We start from the raw sequence: 12,689 nt of genomic DNA, 5'->3' as shown, positions 1-12,689 counted from the left end.
AAAGGTTGTAAAACGGGGCAAAACTCACTAGACAACTGTCTCGCTTAGTGAGGGAAATTTGGGGTTCAGTTGTGGCGGTAAATCAAGGACTACCCATATTTCCTTTCCTACAAAACCAGGCAGCCCTCGCGGTGTGGATCACCATTCTTCGCTTTATGGGGGACCTTCCTGAGCCAAAATATCATACCGCGATGACCGACGGCAGCGAGAAGATCCCGGTCATGACCAAAATTTACGAGACGCTGGGGAAGAAGTCCTACAAGAAGGAACTCCAGGCCCTTCAAAGTGAAGGAGAAGTAAGTAAGAAGCTGCAGTAAGTAAGAAGTGAGACTTATTTCTGTTGTTTTGATAAAGGAAGAAGAAGATACTTATAGAGTAGCAACCACAGATGTGGAGGGAGGTGGCCTTGCAGAAGGAATTCAACAACCATTAGATAAACGTCAATTTAGCCCAGACAAACAGAAGTGAGGAAAGCACTGAAGATTGTCCCCCTTGTTTATCTTTCTTCTATGAGGGGAGAGGAAAAATGACTGCCATGCTTTCGAAGTTCTGATATTATACTTTAAATACGTAAAATTCCAGTAGATTATGGGGAGTCCGTTTCTTGGTTTGAGCTAGTCGATGTGATAGCAATGTTTAAAGGTATCTGGAACAGCGTGAAATTGAGATGAAATAAGGAAGCTGAAAGAAATAGAAAACCCAAGAAATGAAATAGGGAAATAAAAGTAGAAAGAAGTAGAAATTTTTTAAAAATGAAATAAAGACATTGGAGTAGGAAGAAATAGAAAAAAATGGAAAAGAAATAACGAAATAGAAATCGGAAGGGAAAGACACACACACACCCGAATTGATATAAATGAAATGAGGAATTTGAAGTAGAATGGAGTAGAAATAACAAGAAAACGAAATAAGGAAACAGAAGTAGGAAGAAATAGAAATAGTAGAAAAGAAATAAGGAAATAGAAATCGAAAGGGAAAAAAAAAAGAAATGATAGAAATGAAATCAAGAAATCGAAATGAATGGAAGCATATGCTGAACAAGGGAATGCTGGGAGTTGAAGTCCACCCATCTAAATGTTGCCAGAGTTGAGAAATAACTGCTATAAGATATGATTATTTCTGACACTGGGAATATTTCTTTTACAGAGCGCTCACCTAGATGGCCATAAGAAGAGCAGCGTGCGACAGAAATTGGTCTCCTTAACCCTGAAGAAAAAATCGAAGTTAACCGAAGAGGTGAGTAAGCCACCATCCCGGCCTCCGATCACAGTCCGAGCGGAGAAATTTGGCTTTTTCCAAGTTTCCCACAAACAAGATTTGCTAAAACTGTCATTACAGTAAAATCTTGACAATTCAAGTAGTCTTGAACTTATGACCACAATCGAGCTCGGTTATTAAGTGAGCCGTGGCCATTTTACAAGCTTTTTTTTTTAACCACAGTTGCTAAGCGAATTCACTGCCTTTGTTAAGTGAATCATGCAGTCGTTTAAGTGAATCATGCAATCAAATCATGCTTGTCAGAAACTAGCTGGGAAGATCACAAAAAGGATTGTGTGATCCAAGGACACTGCAACCACCATAAATGTGAGCAATTTGCTGAATCCTTGGATCACACAATCACGTGACCGCGGGAAAGTTGTGTTAGTCATAAGTGTGAGGACCCACATTGTCACAAGTTCACCCATCACTGTTCTAGATCGGGGGTCTCCAAATGTGGCAACTTTAAAACGTGTGGACTTCAACTCCCAGAATTTAAGATTTGTGGACTTCAACTCCCAGAATTCATCAGCCGGCCATGCTGGCTGGGGAATTCTGGGAACTGAAGTCCATAAATCTTAAATTGGCCAATTTTGGAGAGCCCTGGTCTAGATAGATTGAGGATAGGGCAAAGAGATGAACCCTCCTCACATTCCAACTTTAAAACTTGTGGACTTCAACTCCCAGAATTCCCCACCCAGCATGGCCAGTTGAGGAATTCTGGGAGTTGAAGTCCACAAGTCTTAAATTCTGGGAGTTGAAGCCCACAAGTTTTAAAGTTGCCAAGTTTGGCGACCCCTGATCTAGAACAGTGATGGGTGAACTTGTGACAGTGGGCCCTCAAGTCTTAAATTGGCCAACTTTAGAGATCTATTCTAGATAGATTGAGACTAGGGTGAAGAAATGAGTCCTCCTCACATTCCAGTTTGCCTTGGTTTGGGGACTGCCACGTTGACCTATTTCACAAATTGTACCCGTGCCCTGTTGCTTCATCAGGTGACCAAACGCCTTCACGATGGTGAGTCCACCGTCCAGGGGAACAGCATGCTGGAGGATCGCCCGACGTCCAATTTGGAGAAACTGCATTTTATCATTGGGAACGGCATCCTGAGGCCAACTTTAAGGTTAGAAATCGGGGGAGGGGGAAGAGAAATGCTTCAGGTGTGCATTGCGGAGGTGGACCCCAAAATATCAGCAACCAACCGCCATCAGAGGAGTGTTATACCCTAAAATCTAAAGGCCATAACAAGGAATAGATTAAAAAAACTCAAGATGGAGGGAAGAGGGACAAATCATCGCGACGAGACGACATGCGATCTCAATGCTCTGAGATTGCCGTCGACACTTTTGCCGCTGGGTGGTCCAAATGGACCTAAACCGTCCTCCAGAGATGGTGAACGGGAAGAATACGTCCTGCTGATCTCAGGGACACCACAAAGTCCCTGATCAATCCAGGAGAAGTTTTTCTAGCTGGTGACAAAAGCACAGCCCCATGGCTGATGAAGTTGGGACGGCTCCGAAATGGAAGGAAACGGAAAGAGAAAGTGTTTTCAGGTGGTGAGGAATTTTTACCGTTTTAAAAGAGACTGCTACAAAATTTAAAGTTAAATTTGAGAACAGAAGAAATAAGCGGCGGAATTAAGTTTTGAATGGTTTTGGACAGTGTGTTATCTTATTTTTAAATGCTACTTTCATGGATGGAATTTATGCAAGTCTTTTAAAACGAATGGATTAACTTTTCTTCTTCTATCTTTTTATTATTATTATTATTGCAACCTATGGACTAAAATTCTCCTTCATTACTGCGTGTGTTTTTCCCTTTTTCTTCTCTATTTCATTCAAGAATTTGACTTTTTAAAAAAAACTTGGAATATAAAAAAGATACAAAAGGAAACAAAGAAAATTGTAACAACGGAGGGAAAGACAACACTGCTACTTGGAGGCTGGAGGTTTTTTGTATTGGAAACAAAATACTTTTACTTTCCTCACGGATCATTCTGGCTTGGCACTTCAAAATCTCACTGTTTGTTTATAGAGAGTGATAAGAAGAAAAGCACGAATTGTTTATACAGATGTTCTTTTGAAGTATACCTTTAACCAGAGAAAAGTGAAAATAAGACCTTATTGTGAATTTATGCTTAATCTTGTAAAAACCTTCTAAGCCAGAGCAGCAGTGTTTGTCAGCTGGAGATAGTGGCACAATTTCAACAGCAGAAAGAAACTTTAAGTTTGCAAAAGATAATGTTTGAAATTCAGAAATTATTAAATACATCTGAAAGAATAGAAAAGAAGTTGGAAAACCTAGAGCATTTAAGATCAAAACATGATGAAGAAGTTGGAGATGTTTATTAAGTGGAAAAAGTGGAGGTTAGAATCCTAAACACCAAAGACAAAAATGATTACGAAGAAATCAAATCTGTTGACATCGATGGTGAATGGTTTGTGTCTGGAAATGGAAAGAGTGGAATACGGAAAGAGGAGTTAGATGGATGGGAACTCTACCCCAGATGGCAAGACATAGAAGAAGAAGAAACAAAAGAATTTATGGATTTAAAGAGAGAAATGTTATCAGTAACATCATTGATAACACCACGGATAATTAAAGATAAGCTGATCAAGGAAACAGAAGAAGGGTATTGAAAGTATATGAGACTTAATAGGCAATGAGCTGTAAAGAAGAGTTCATGCAAATTTGATTAAGGAGATGATTAGAGGACTGATACCACAAATGGCAGAAGACATGAGATTGTTTTGCTACTGGAAAGATACAGGTTGATAGATGAAAGTGTATAATCTAAAAATAGTTAAACTTCATGAAATTTAGTGACAATAGATATAGTTAAATAAATAATTGATAATGATAATAATGTATACATATGTATTGCTATGATAAGTAATAATTGGATATGAATATTGAATGGTACCTAAGAAAGGAAGATTAGAATTTTTTTTGTTATATATAAAGGTTAATAAAAAATAACTAAGTTAAATTTAGTTAAGTTTTGATTATTAGGGGGGAAATGATATGATAAAGGATATTGTCAAATAAAAGAGGGATAATAGCAATGTATGTATATATATGTCAGTGTGTGTATGTGTATATGTATATGTATATGCACAACATAAGGAAATTGGATGTAAATTGTAAACAGTGATTTGGAAAGGAGGATTAGAAATTTTTGTTACTAAATATTATGGATGTTTAGCCAGAATAGGCCATAAGGATTTAGTGTTATTGGAGGATATTAGAAATAGCAAATGAAATGCCAGTATGTGGTTATGTTTTAAATCTTAGTATATTTTATGATGAAGGACGTTTAAACAATTATAGTCAAATGAGAATGGAGGTATGATGACGGTAACATGTATAAATATCTGTTAAAATACTTGAGTTAATATGAATTATGGTTGTTGACTGTGGAAGAGATGCACGAAAGTCTTTTGTAACCAACTGATACACTTTCTACAGTATGTAAAGAAAGAGGATTCTTTGTGTTGTGTTTGTTTTGAAAATTAAAAATAATAATGCTTTTGGAGACCCTTCCAAGATTTGGAGAACTTTCCAAAATTTGGAGACTCCATGATTTGAGATTCCCAAGATTTGTAGATTTCAAGATTTAGAGAACTTTCCCAAATTTGGAGAGTTTTTCAAGATTCCCAGACTCCTCGATTTGGAGATTCCAAGATTTGAGATTCCAAAATATTGAGACTCCAAGCTATTGAAACTCTAAGATAGCATCAAGACTGCAAGATTTGGAGATTCCAAGATTTGGTGATTCCAAATTTTCCAGACTCCCATATTTGGAGACTCCAAAATTTGGAGAACTTTCCAAAATTTGGAGAATTTCCCAAGATTCTCAGACTTCTCGATTTGGAGATTCCAAGATTTTCAAACTCCAAGATTTGGAGATCCCCAGATTTGAGATCCCAAGATATTGAGACTCCAAGATCTGGAGACTGTAAGATTTGGTGATTCCAAAATTTCCAGACTCCCAGATTTTTCAAATGGATTTGATTAGCAAGTAAAGTAAAGCCACATCATTCATTCATTCATTCATTCATTATTCTTCTTCTTCTTCTTCTTCTTCTTCTTCTTCTTCTTCTTCTTCTTCTTCTTCTTCTTCTTCTTCTTCTTCTTCTTCTTCTTCTTCTTCTTCTTCTTCTTCTTCTTCTTGTGCCAGAGATGAAATCTACTGCCAAATTTGCAAACAGCTGACCCAAAATCCTTCCAAAAACAGCCACGCCAGAGGATGGATCCTGGTGTCCTTATGCGTGGGCTGTTTCTCCCCCTCTGAGAAATTTGTCAAGGTAAGTCAAGGATGGGGCCACCTTCTTGGCCTGGATGATGGGAATTATCTTTGAGGGAAATATTTTGGTTTCCAAGAGCTTCCGATAACTTGCCTGGATGAGAAAAGCTGGCATATTCCATCTGTGTTTGCATTTTGGAGGAGACGAAGACTAGACCAAATTGTTGAGTCATCAGCAGAGTATCAAGAACAAGGGAAGGTTGCTCCTTTCCATTTTGTGATGCTCACACATCATCTAGGCAAGAAAAACCAAAAGTGCACATATAGACTGCGTGAAACCTGGCTTAATAGCAGTAACTGTGAGAGGGATCTTGGCGTCCTAGTGGACAACCAGCTCAATAGGAGCCAGCCGTGTGCAGCGGCAGCCAAAAAAGGCTGCATTAACAGAGGGATACAATCAAGATTAAGGGAGGTGCCACTCTATAAAGCCTTAGTAAGGTCACACACCTAGAGTACTGCATCCAATTTTGGTCACCACATTGTAAAAAAGAGGTTCAGACTCTAGAAAGAGTGCAGAGAAGAGCAACCAGGATGATTAAGGCACTAGAGGAGGTTGGATTAGATGACCCACAAGATCCCTTCCAACTCTTGTTAATCTGTAATATGAAGAACGGTTGCAGGAACTGGGCATGGCTGGTCTAGGGAAGAGAAGGACCAGGGGAGACAGGAGAGCAGCCTTCCAATATTTGAGGGGAGGAGGGGGTGGGAGTCAATCTATTTTCCAAAGCACCTTAAGGCCAGAGAAGGAATGATGGATGGAAACTGATCCAGGAGAGATTCAACCTGGAAATGAGGAGGAATTTCCTGACCGTGAGAACCATCAACCAAAGGAACAGAAGTTGCCTTCGGAAGTTGTGGGAGCTTCAACCCTGGAGGCTTTCAAGAAGAGGCTGGACTGCCATCGGTCAGAAATGGTCTAGGCCCTAGAATATGGCATGCAAGGTTGAGCACCCCATTTTAGGGTAAACTGAGCTGGAGCGACAGCTCGCATGCCCACAGGGAGGGCTCCATGTGCCACCTGTGGCACGCATGCATTAGCTTTGCCATCACAGCCCTATTTGATTTACGTTATAATTGCCAATATAAAACTGCACCTATTTTCTTGATCCTGATTCTATTTCCTGTTTTTTTAAAATTATTTAATGTTCCTGGTAATTGAGAGAATAAATCAATAAATTTCTAAAAAATCATGGGTGTGCATTGAACATTTTAATGTATAGTTTTGCGGTTCCACCACAAAACCGCGGTCGACTAAAGCGCGCTTGACGAAACCGCGTACCTGACGTCATCACAGCGCGACGAAAAAAGCACGCTGTGAGCGGTAAAGCTAAAATTAACGCGTAAACCTAAACCTAACCCCCCCAAACCTAACCCTAACCCTAAACCTAACCCTTAACCTAACCCTTAACCTAACCCTAAACCTAACCCTTAACCTAACCCTAAACCTAACCCTAAACCTAACCCTTAACCTAACCCTAAACCTAACCCTTAACCTAACCCTTAACCTAATGCTAAACCTAACGCTAACCCTTAACCTAACCCTAAACCTAACCCTAACGCTTAACATAACCCTAAACCTAACCCTAACCCTTAACCTAACCCTAAACCTAACCCTTACCTTTACGTGAATCGGCTTGCTTTAAAAGCGCTTTTTAAAGCGCCCTTTTTTCTCCGCGGTCGTTGTTGTCGCGCTGCTGATGACGTCAGCGACGCGCTTTAATCGGGCGCACTTTAGTGGACCGTGGTTTTGTCGTGCCACGTAGTTTTATTATAGTGTTAGATGAATAAACCAGGTGTTATCCTAATAAGATGTTTAGAGTATACTATATTTGATTTATTTTATCATTACCGATATATACTTGCACCTATTTTCTTGATCCTGATTCTATTTCCTGGGGTTTTTTTTTTCTTTCCTTTTTATTATTTATTAATGTTGCTGGTCATTGAGCAAATAAATCAATACATTTCAAAAAGAAAAATATCCTGGCTGTGCATTGAATGAAGAGCTCGGCTAAATTACGGGCCAAAATTTCTGATTTTGTTTCCCAAAATATAACAGTTAATGGCTAAAAAAAATTTCGTGTTGGCTTTCTGTATCCTGAACAGTATTTAAGGAATTTCATTATCGGGGGTCCCCCTGGCTACGGCCCTTATTGTGAAGAGAGGCTCAGAAGGACGTTTGTCAACGGGACCAGGACGCAGCCCCCAAGCTGGCTGGAGCTTCAGGTAGCCCTTTGGAAGGCTGGCAGTGGGTGCAATCACAAAATGGTGGCCACGGGCAGCTTGAAAATGCCCATTGGCCAGATGTTGGCCAATGTTTTCATTTCTTTCTTTTCTACGGGTACTCCTCGACTTACCACCCCAAAAATTCTGTTGTTAAGTGAGACATTGGTTCAGTGAGTTTTGCCCCATTTTACGACCTTCCTTGTCCGCGGTTGTTAAGCGAATCCCTGTGGTTGTTAAATTAGTATCCCGGTCGTTAAGTGAATCCGGGTTCCTTATTGACTCGGTTTGTCCAGAAGGTCACTAAAGGGGATCACGTGATCCCTGGGGACACTGCAACCGTCATAAATATGAGTCAGCTGACAAGCTTCTGAATTTTGATCACGTGACCCTGGGGATGGTGCAGTGGTTGTAAGTGTGAACAATGGGTCGCGCGTCACATTTTTTTTCAGTGTGGTTGCAACTATTGGAACGGTCACTAAACTAAATGGTTTGTAAGTCAAGGACAAAAACTGGAAGAAAATGCTGGTTTCAGGCAAAAACATTGCAAATGTTCTGACCGAGGCTTCCTGATACACTAAAAAGCACACGCTTAGTCCCCAAAACCCTCTTTTTATTTCAAAGGTTGTGAATTATGTTCATTCACAGCCTGTAATGAGTCCCAAATAGTTTGTAAAGAGTCCTACAGTAGGCTGCCAAAGTCTTTCGGGATAAGGCTGATAAGTACTCACCTTTCTCTCCCTTGAAACGCCGCCAAAGACCTAATTGGCAATTAGCTTGCAGGGCCACACGGAGCACAGAGTCAAAACGGAGTTTCAGAATTTAAACCGACCAGGACGAACAAAGTTGCTTCCTGCAAAAGGCTCACGTGCCTTTGCTCCTCCTTTATGTCCTATGGGAGGGGCCAATCACCTCCAAGCCTTACTCCCAAGTCGCCTCCCCCTGCTCCTCTGCCTCACTGATGTCCGACTCTGGAGGCACTACATAACTCCCAGATGGCTCTGGCCCCCTCTCTGCCTCTGACGCAGAGCCCTCATCAGAGCCTTCCCCAGACTCCAGGACTGGCCCATCTTCCTCCCCAACCTCCTCACTGTCCAACAGGCCATCGGCGGACCATAACAGCAAATTGCGTTGTCCTCAGAGAGCTGAAAATGGCTGTAAATGCAGGCTGGGCACGTGACATGGGTGTGTTTGGAACTTCAAATCCATATTATGTAACTTTTTTGGGAGTTTCTCGTAACTTTGAATAGTCGCTAAGTGACCGGTCATAAGTCGAGGATTACCCCTAATGCATGCTCAGCGGCAACTCCGGGGCAGCCCAAATTTCCTCGCAGCTTCAGATTGCAACTGTTGTGTCTTGTGGACTTGTGTTGCAGGCGACCAAATCCAAGAAGCCCATCATGCTTCCGATCACGTTTATGGACGGCACCACCAAGACTTTGTTAACCGACTCGGCCACGACGGCCAAGGAGCTCTGCAACTCGTTGGCCGACAAGATAAGCCTGAAGGACCATTTTGGCTTCTCCCTGTACATCGCGCTCTTTGACAAGGTACGAACCAGCGATGGGAGGAAAAGACCTCAAGAAGGTTGCCGGGGAATTCTGAGAGTTGGAGTCGACATGTTTTAAACTTGCCTAAGGCGGGACTAGAACTCACTGTCTCCTGGTGATTGGCCCAAAATCACCCAGTTGCCTTTCATGCCTAAGGAGGGACTAGAACTCCCCATTGCCTGGTGATTGGCCCAAAGTCACCCAGTTGCCTTTCATGCCTAAGGAGGGACTAGAACTCACCATTGCCTGGTGATTGGCCCAACGTCACCTAGTTGCCTTTCATGCCTAAGGCGGGACTAGAACTCACCATCGCCTGATGATTGGCCCAAAATGACCTAGTTGACTTTCATGCCTAAGGCGGGACTAGAACTCACCGTCTATGGTGATTGGCCCAAAATCACCCAGTTGCCTTTCATGCCTAAGGCGGGACTAGAACTCACCATTGCCTGGTGATTGGCCCAAAATGACCTAGTTGACTTTCATGCCTAAGGCGGGACTAGAACTCACCGTCTATGGTGATTGGCCCAACGTCACCTAGTTGCCCTTCATGCCTAAGGTGGGACTAGAACTCACCATTGCCTGGTGATTGGCCCAAAGTCACCTAGTTGTCTTTCATGCCTAAGGCAGGACTAGAACTCACCGTCTCCTGATGATTGGCCCAAAGTCACCTAGTTGCCTTTCATGCCTAAGGAGGAACTAGAACTCACCATTGCCTGGTGATTGGCCCAAAGTCACCTAGTTGTCTTTCATGCCTAAGGAGGAACTAGAACTCACCATTGCCTGGTGATTGGCCCAAAGTCACCTAGTTGCCTTTCATGCCTAAGGAGGAACTAGAACTCACCATTGCCTGGTGATTGGCCCAAAGTCACCTAGTTGTCTTTCATGCCTAAGGTGAGACTAGAACTCACCATTGCCTGGTGATTGGCCCAACGTCACCTAGTTGCCTTTCATGCCTAAGGCGGAACTAGAACTCACCGTCACCTGGTGATTGGCCTAAAGTCACCCAGCCGGCTTCCTCCCTCTTCTTTGCCAGGTCTCTTCCCTCGGTAGCGGCAGTGACCACGTCATGGATGCCATCTCGCAGTGCGAGCAGTTTGCCAAGGAGCAAGGTGCCCAGGAACGCAACGCTCCTTGGCGACTCTTCTTCCGAAAGGAAATCTTCACCCCCTGGCACAACCCCACCGACGACTACGTCGCCACCAATCTCATTTACCAGCAGATCGTCCGAGGGGTGAAGTTTGGGGAGTACCGTTGCGATAAGGTAAGCAGGCATTTGGAGTCCCTGCCACGTTCCCAATTCAGGGCAAGCTGAAATCTTGGATAAAAATAAAACTCGGATCCTAAAACCGGGGGTGGATTAGTGAGGGGAAATTGCTTAAGGTCTCCTGCTTGAGCCAGGGGTTGGACTAGAAGACCTCCGAGGTCCCTTCCAGCGCTCTATTCTGATTAAGATTGCGGTCAGAGGTGGGGTTCGCTGTGTCCAAGAAGCGTTGTGATGCCAGCTTTTTGCTGTTATTGTGTTTTCATTTATTATTACTGCTGCGAGCCACCCCAAGTTCTGTCTCTCATGAGCCACCGTAGAGTCCGATCAATCGTATTATTGATCAATCAATCAATCAATGGTACAAGTCTTTAGAATTGGATTCTCCTCCTCTGATGTGGCTGCTGGAAGGGCCGACGGCCGGCAGGTTACAACTGTTGTGTCACAACCCCTGGTATGCCCAAATATGGGAGGGAGCATACTGCTTCCCTTTTCTGTCTTTCGGCTCACTCTGGGAGCCATCCAGGCAGAAAGCCATTTTTTTAAAATGTTGCCTTTGTTACATTTGTGTTGCAATTGTGCTGATAAATAAATAAAGGGGGACTAGTATAGATCTATTTCAAGCTATTTAGCTCTCAGGGGTATGTATACACAATACGTACGTATTGTGTTGTATTTGTACTGATAAATAAATAAAGGGAGACTAGTATAGATCTATTTCAAGCTATTTAGCTCTCATCAGCTAGCCATAACCTTACTGGGATTTGAACCTGTGCTGTATTACATCTTAGGCAGATGTGTTAACCACTAAGCCACAAGGTTCTCCTCCTTTATCACAATATATGTATTGTGTCACAACCCCTGGTATGCCCAAATATGGGAGGAAGCATACTGCTTCCTTTCTCTGTCTATCGGCTCACCCCAGGAGACATACTATTACATAGCCAACATTGTATTATATTATTAAATGTTTACATCAATTCTCCTTACCATCACCTCCCAAAAACAATTATTGGCTCTTCTGCTCTCAATACACCATTTTGTACCTTATCCATCACTTTCTTCTCCCTCTTTCCTTGTCCTCCCTACCTCCTTTCTTTACTCTCTACTTCCCCTTCCTCTCTCCTTCTCCTCTCTCCCTTTTCCACTCCTTTCTCTCCTCCTCTTCCCCTGCCTTCTCTCCTATCCCTCTCTTCTTCCCTTACCTCTCTCCTTTACTTCCCATTCTTCATCTCATTTACTTGGTGTATTTCAGCTTCTGAGCGAGATCCATTTTGTGTTCATGGTATTTATAATTCCTTTTCAATATACATATTTCATTTTAACATATCTCTTCCTCCTTTTTTTAAAAAAATAACAAACAAGTATACATATATAGTCATTGTGCTTTTAACACACAGACACCCCAGCCTAATTTTGGCCAAGATGTAGACCTGGTTACAACTCCCAGCTATTCTCATCATTATATTTATATAATTATACATCCTTACACGCACCCCCAATTTGTGATTCTGTCTTTAAATCTCAATAGTTTCCCACTGTATATTTCATGGTAGGTCTTTTTTTGGAATGGTTCTTCGCAGGAAGAAGACATGGCCGAATTAGCTTCCCAGCAATATTACGTGGATTATGGATCCGAAATGATCCTGGAGCGTCTCCTGAATCTGATCCCCTCCTACATCCCTGACCGGGAGATCACGCCTTCCAAAACGGTGGAGAAATGGGCTCAGTTTATCATCGCGGCCCATAAAAAGGTACCTAGATGAATCAGATGGATTTCCTTGGCAACGGGAGGGAGGGAATGGAAGGATAGTTCCAGTTGAAGCTCCCTGCCAGAGTTCGTAGAAGGACCACCTGCAGCGGATGAGGCACCGGGCTAGGCAGCAAGAGACCACGAGTTCAAGTTCCCCCTTAGGCGTGAAATCCAGCGGGGTGACTTTCGGCCCATCACCAAAGAGGCGGCAGTTGTAGTCCCACCTTAGGCATGAAGCCAGCTGGGAAACTTTGCACCAATCACCAGGAGACGGTGAGTTCTAGTCCGGACTTTGGCATGAAAATCAGCTGAGTAACTCTGGGCCAATCACCAGGAGA

The 12,689-nt window shown here is 42.6% G+C and overlaps 1 protein-coding gene across 1 annotated transcript in view; it reads left to right on the top strand.

Moving 5' to 3' along the window:
- The window catches only part of MYO7A (myosin VIIA), a 104,505-nt gene that overhangs the window by 55,849 nt on the left and 35,967 nt on the right, over positions 1 to 12,689 (top strand). Inside the window, 8 exon segments of the mRNA XM_087720975.1 lie at positions 120 to 296; positions 1,147 to 1,236; positions 2,254 to 2,381; positions 5,439 to 5,565; positions 7,671 to 7,790; positions 9,164 to 9,337; positions 10,371 to 10,598; positions 12,182 to 12,352. Coding sequence (XP_087577101.1) covers positions 120 to 296; positions 1,147 to 1,236; positions 2,254 to 2,381; positions 5,439 to 5,565; positions 7,671 to 7,790; positions 9,164 to 9,337; positions 10,371 to 10,598; positions 12,182 to 12,352 — 1,215 coding nt within the window.

The sequence above is a fragment of the Thamnophis sirtalis genome, unplaced genomic scaffold (assembly GCF_051295495.1).
Source record: "Thamnophis sirtalis isolate CommonGarterSnake01/CBP01778 unplaced genomic scaffold, rThaSir2_p1.2 scaffold_8, whole genome shotgun sequence".
In the NCBI taxonomy this organism is placed as follows: Eukaryota; Metazoa; Chordata; class Lepidosauria; order Squamata; family Natricidae; genus Thamnophis; species Thamnophis sirtalis.
This window is presented reverse-complemented; position numbering and strand designations above follow the sequence as displayed.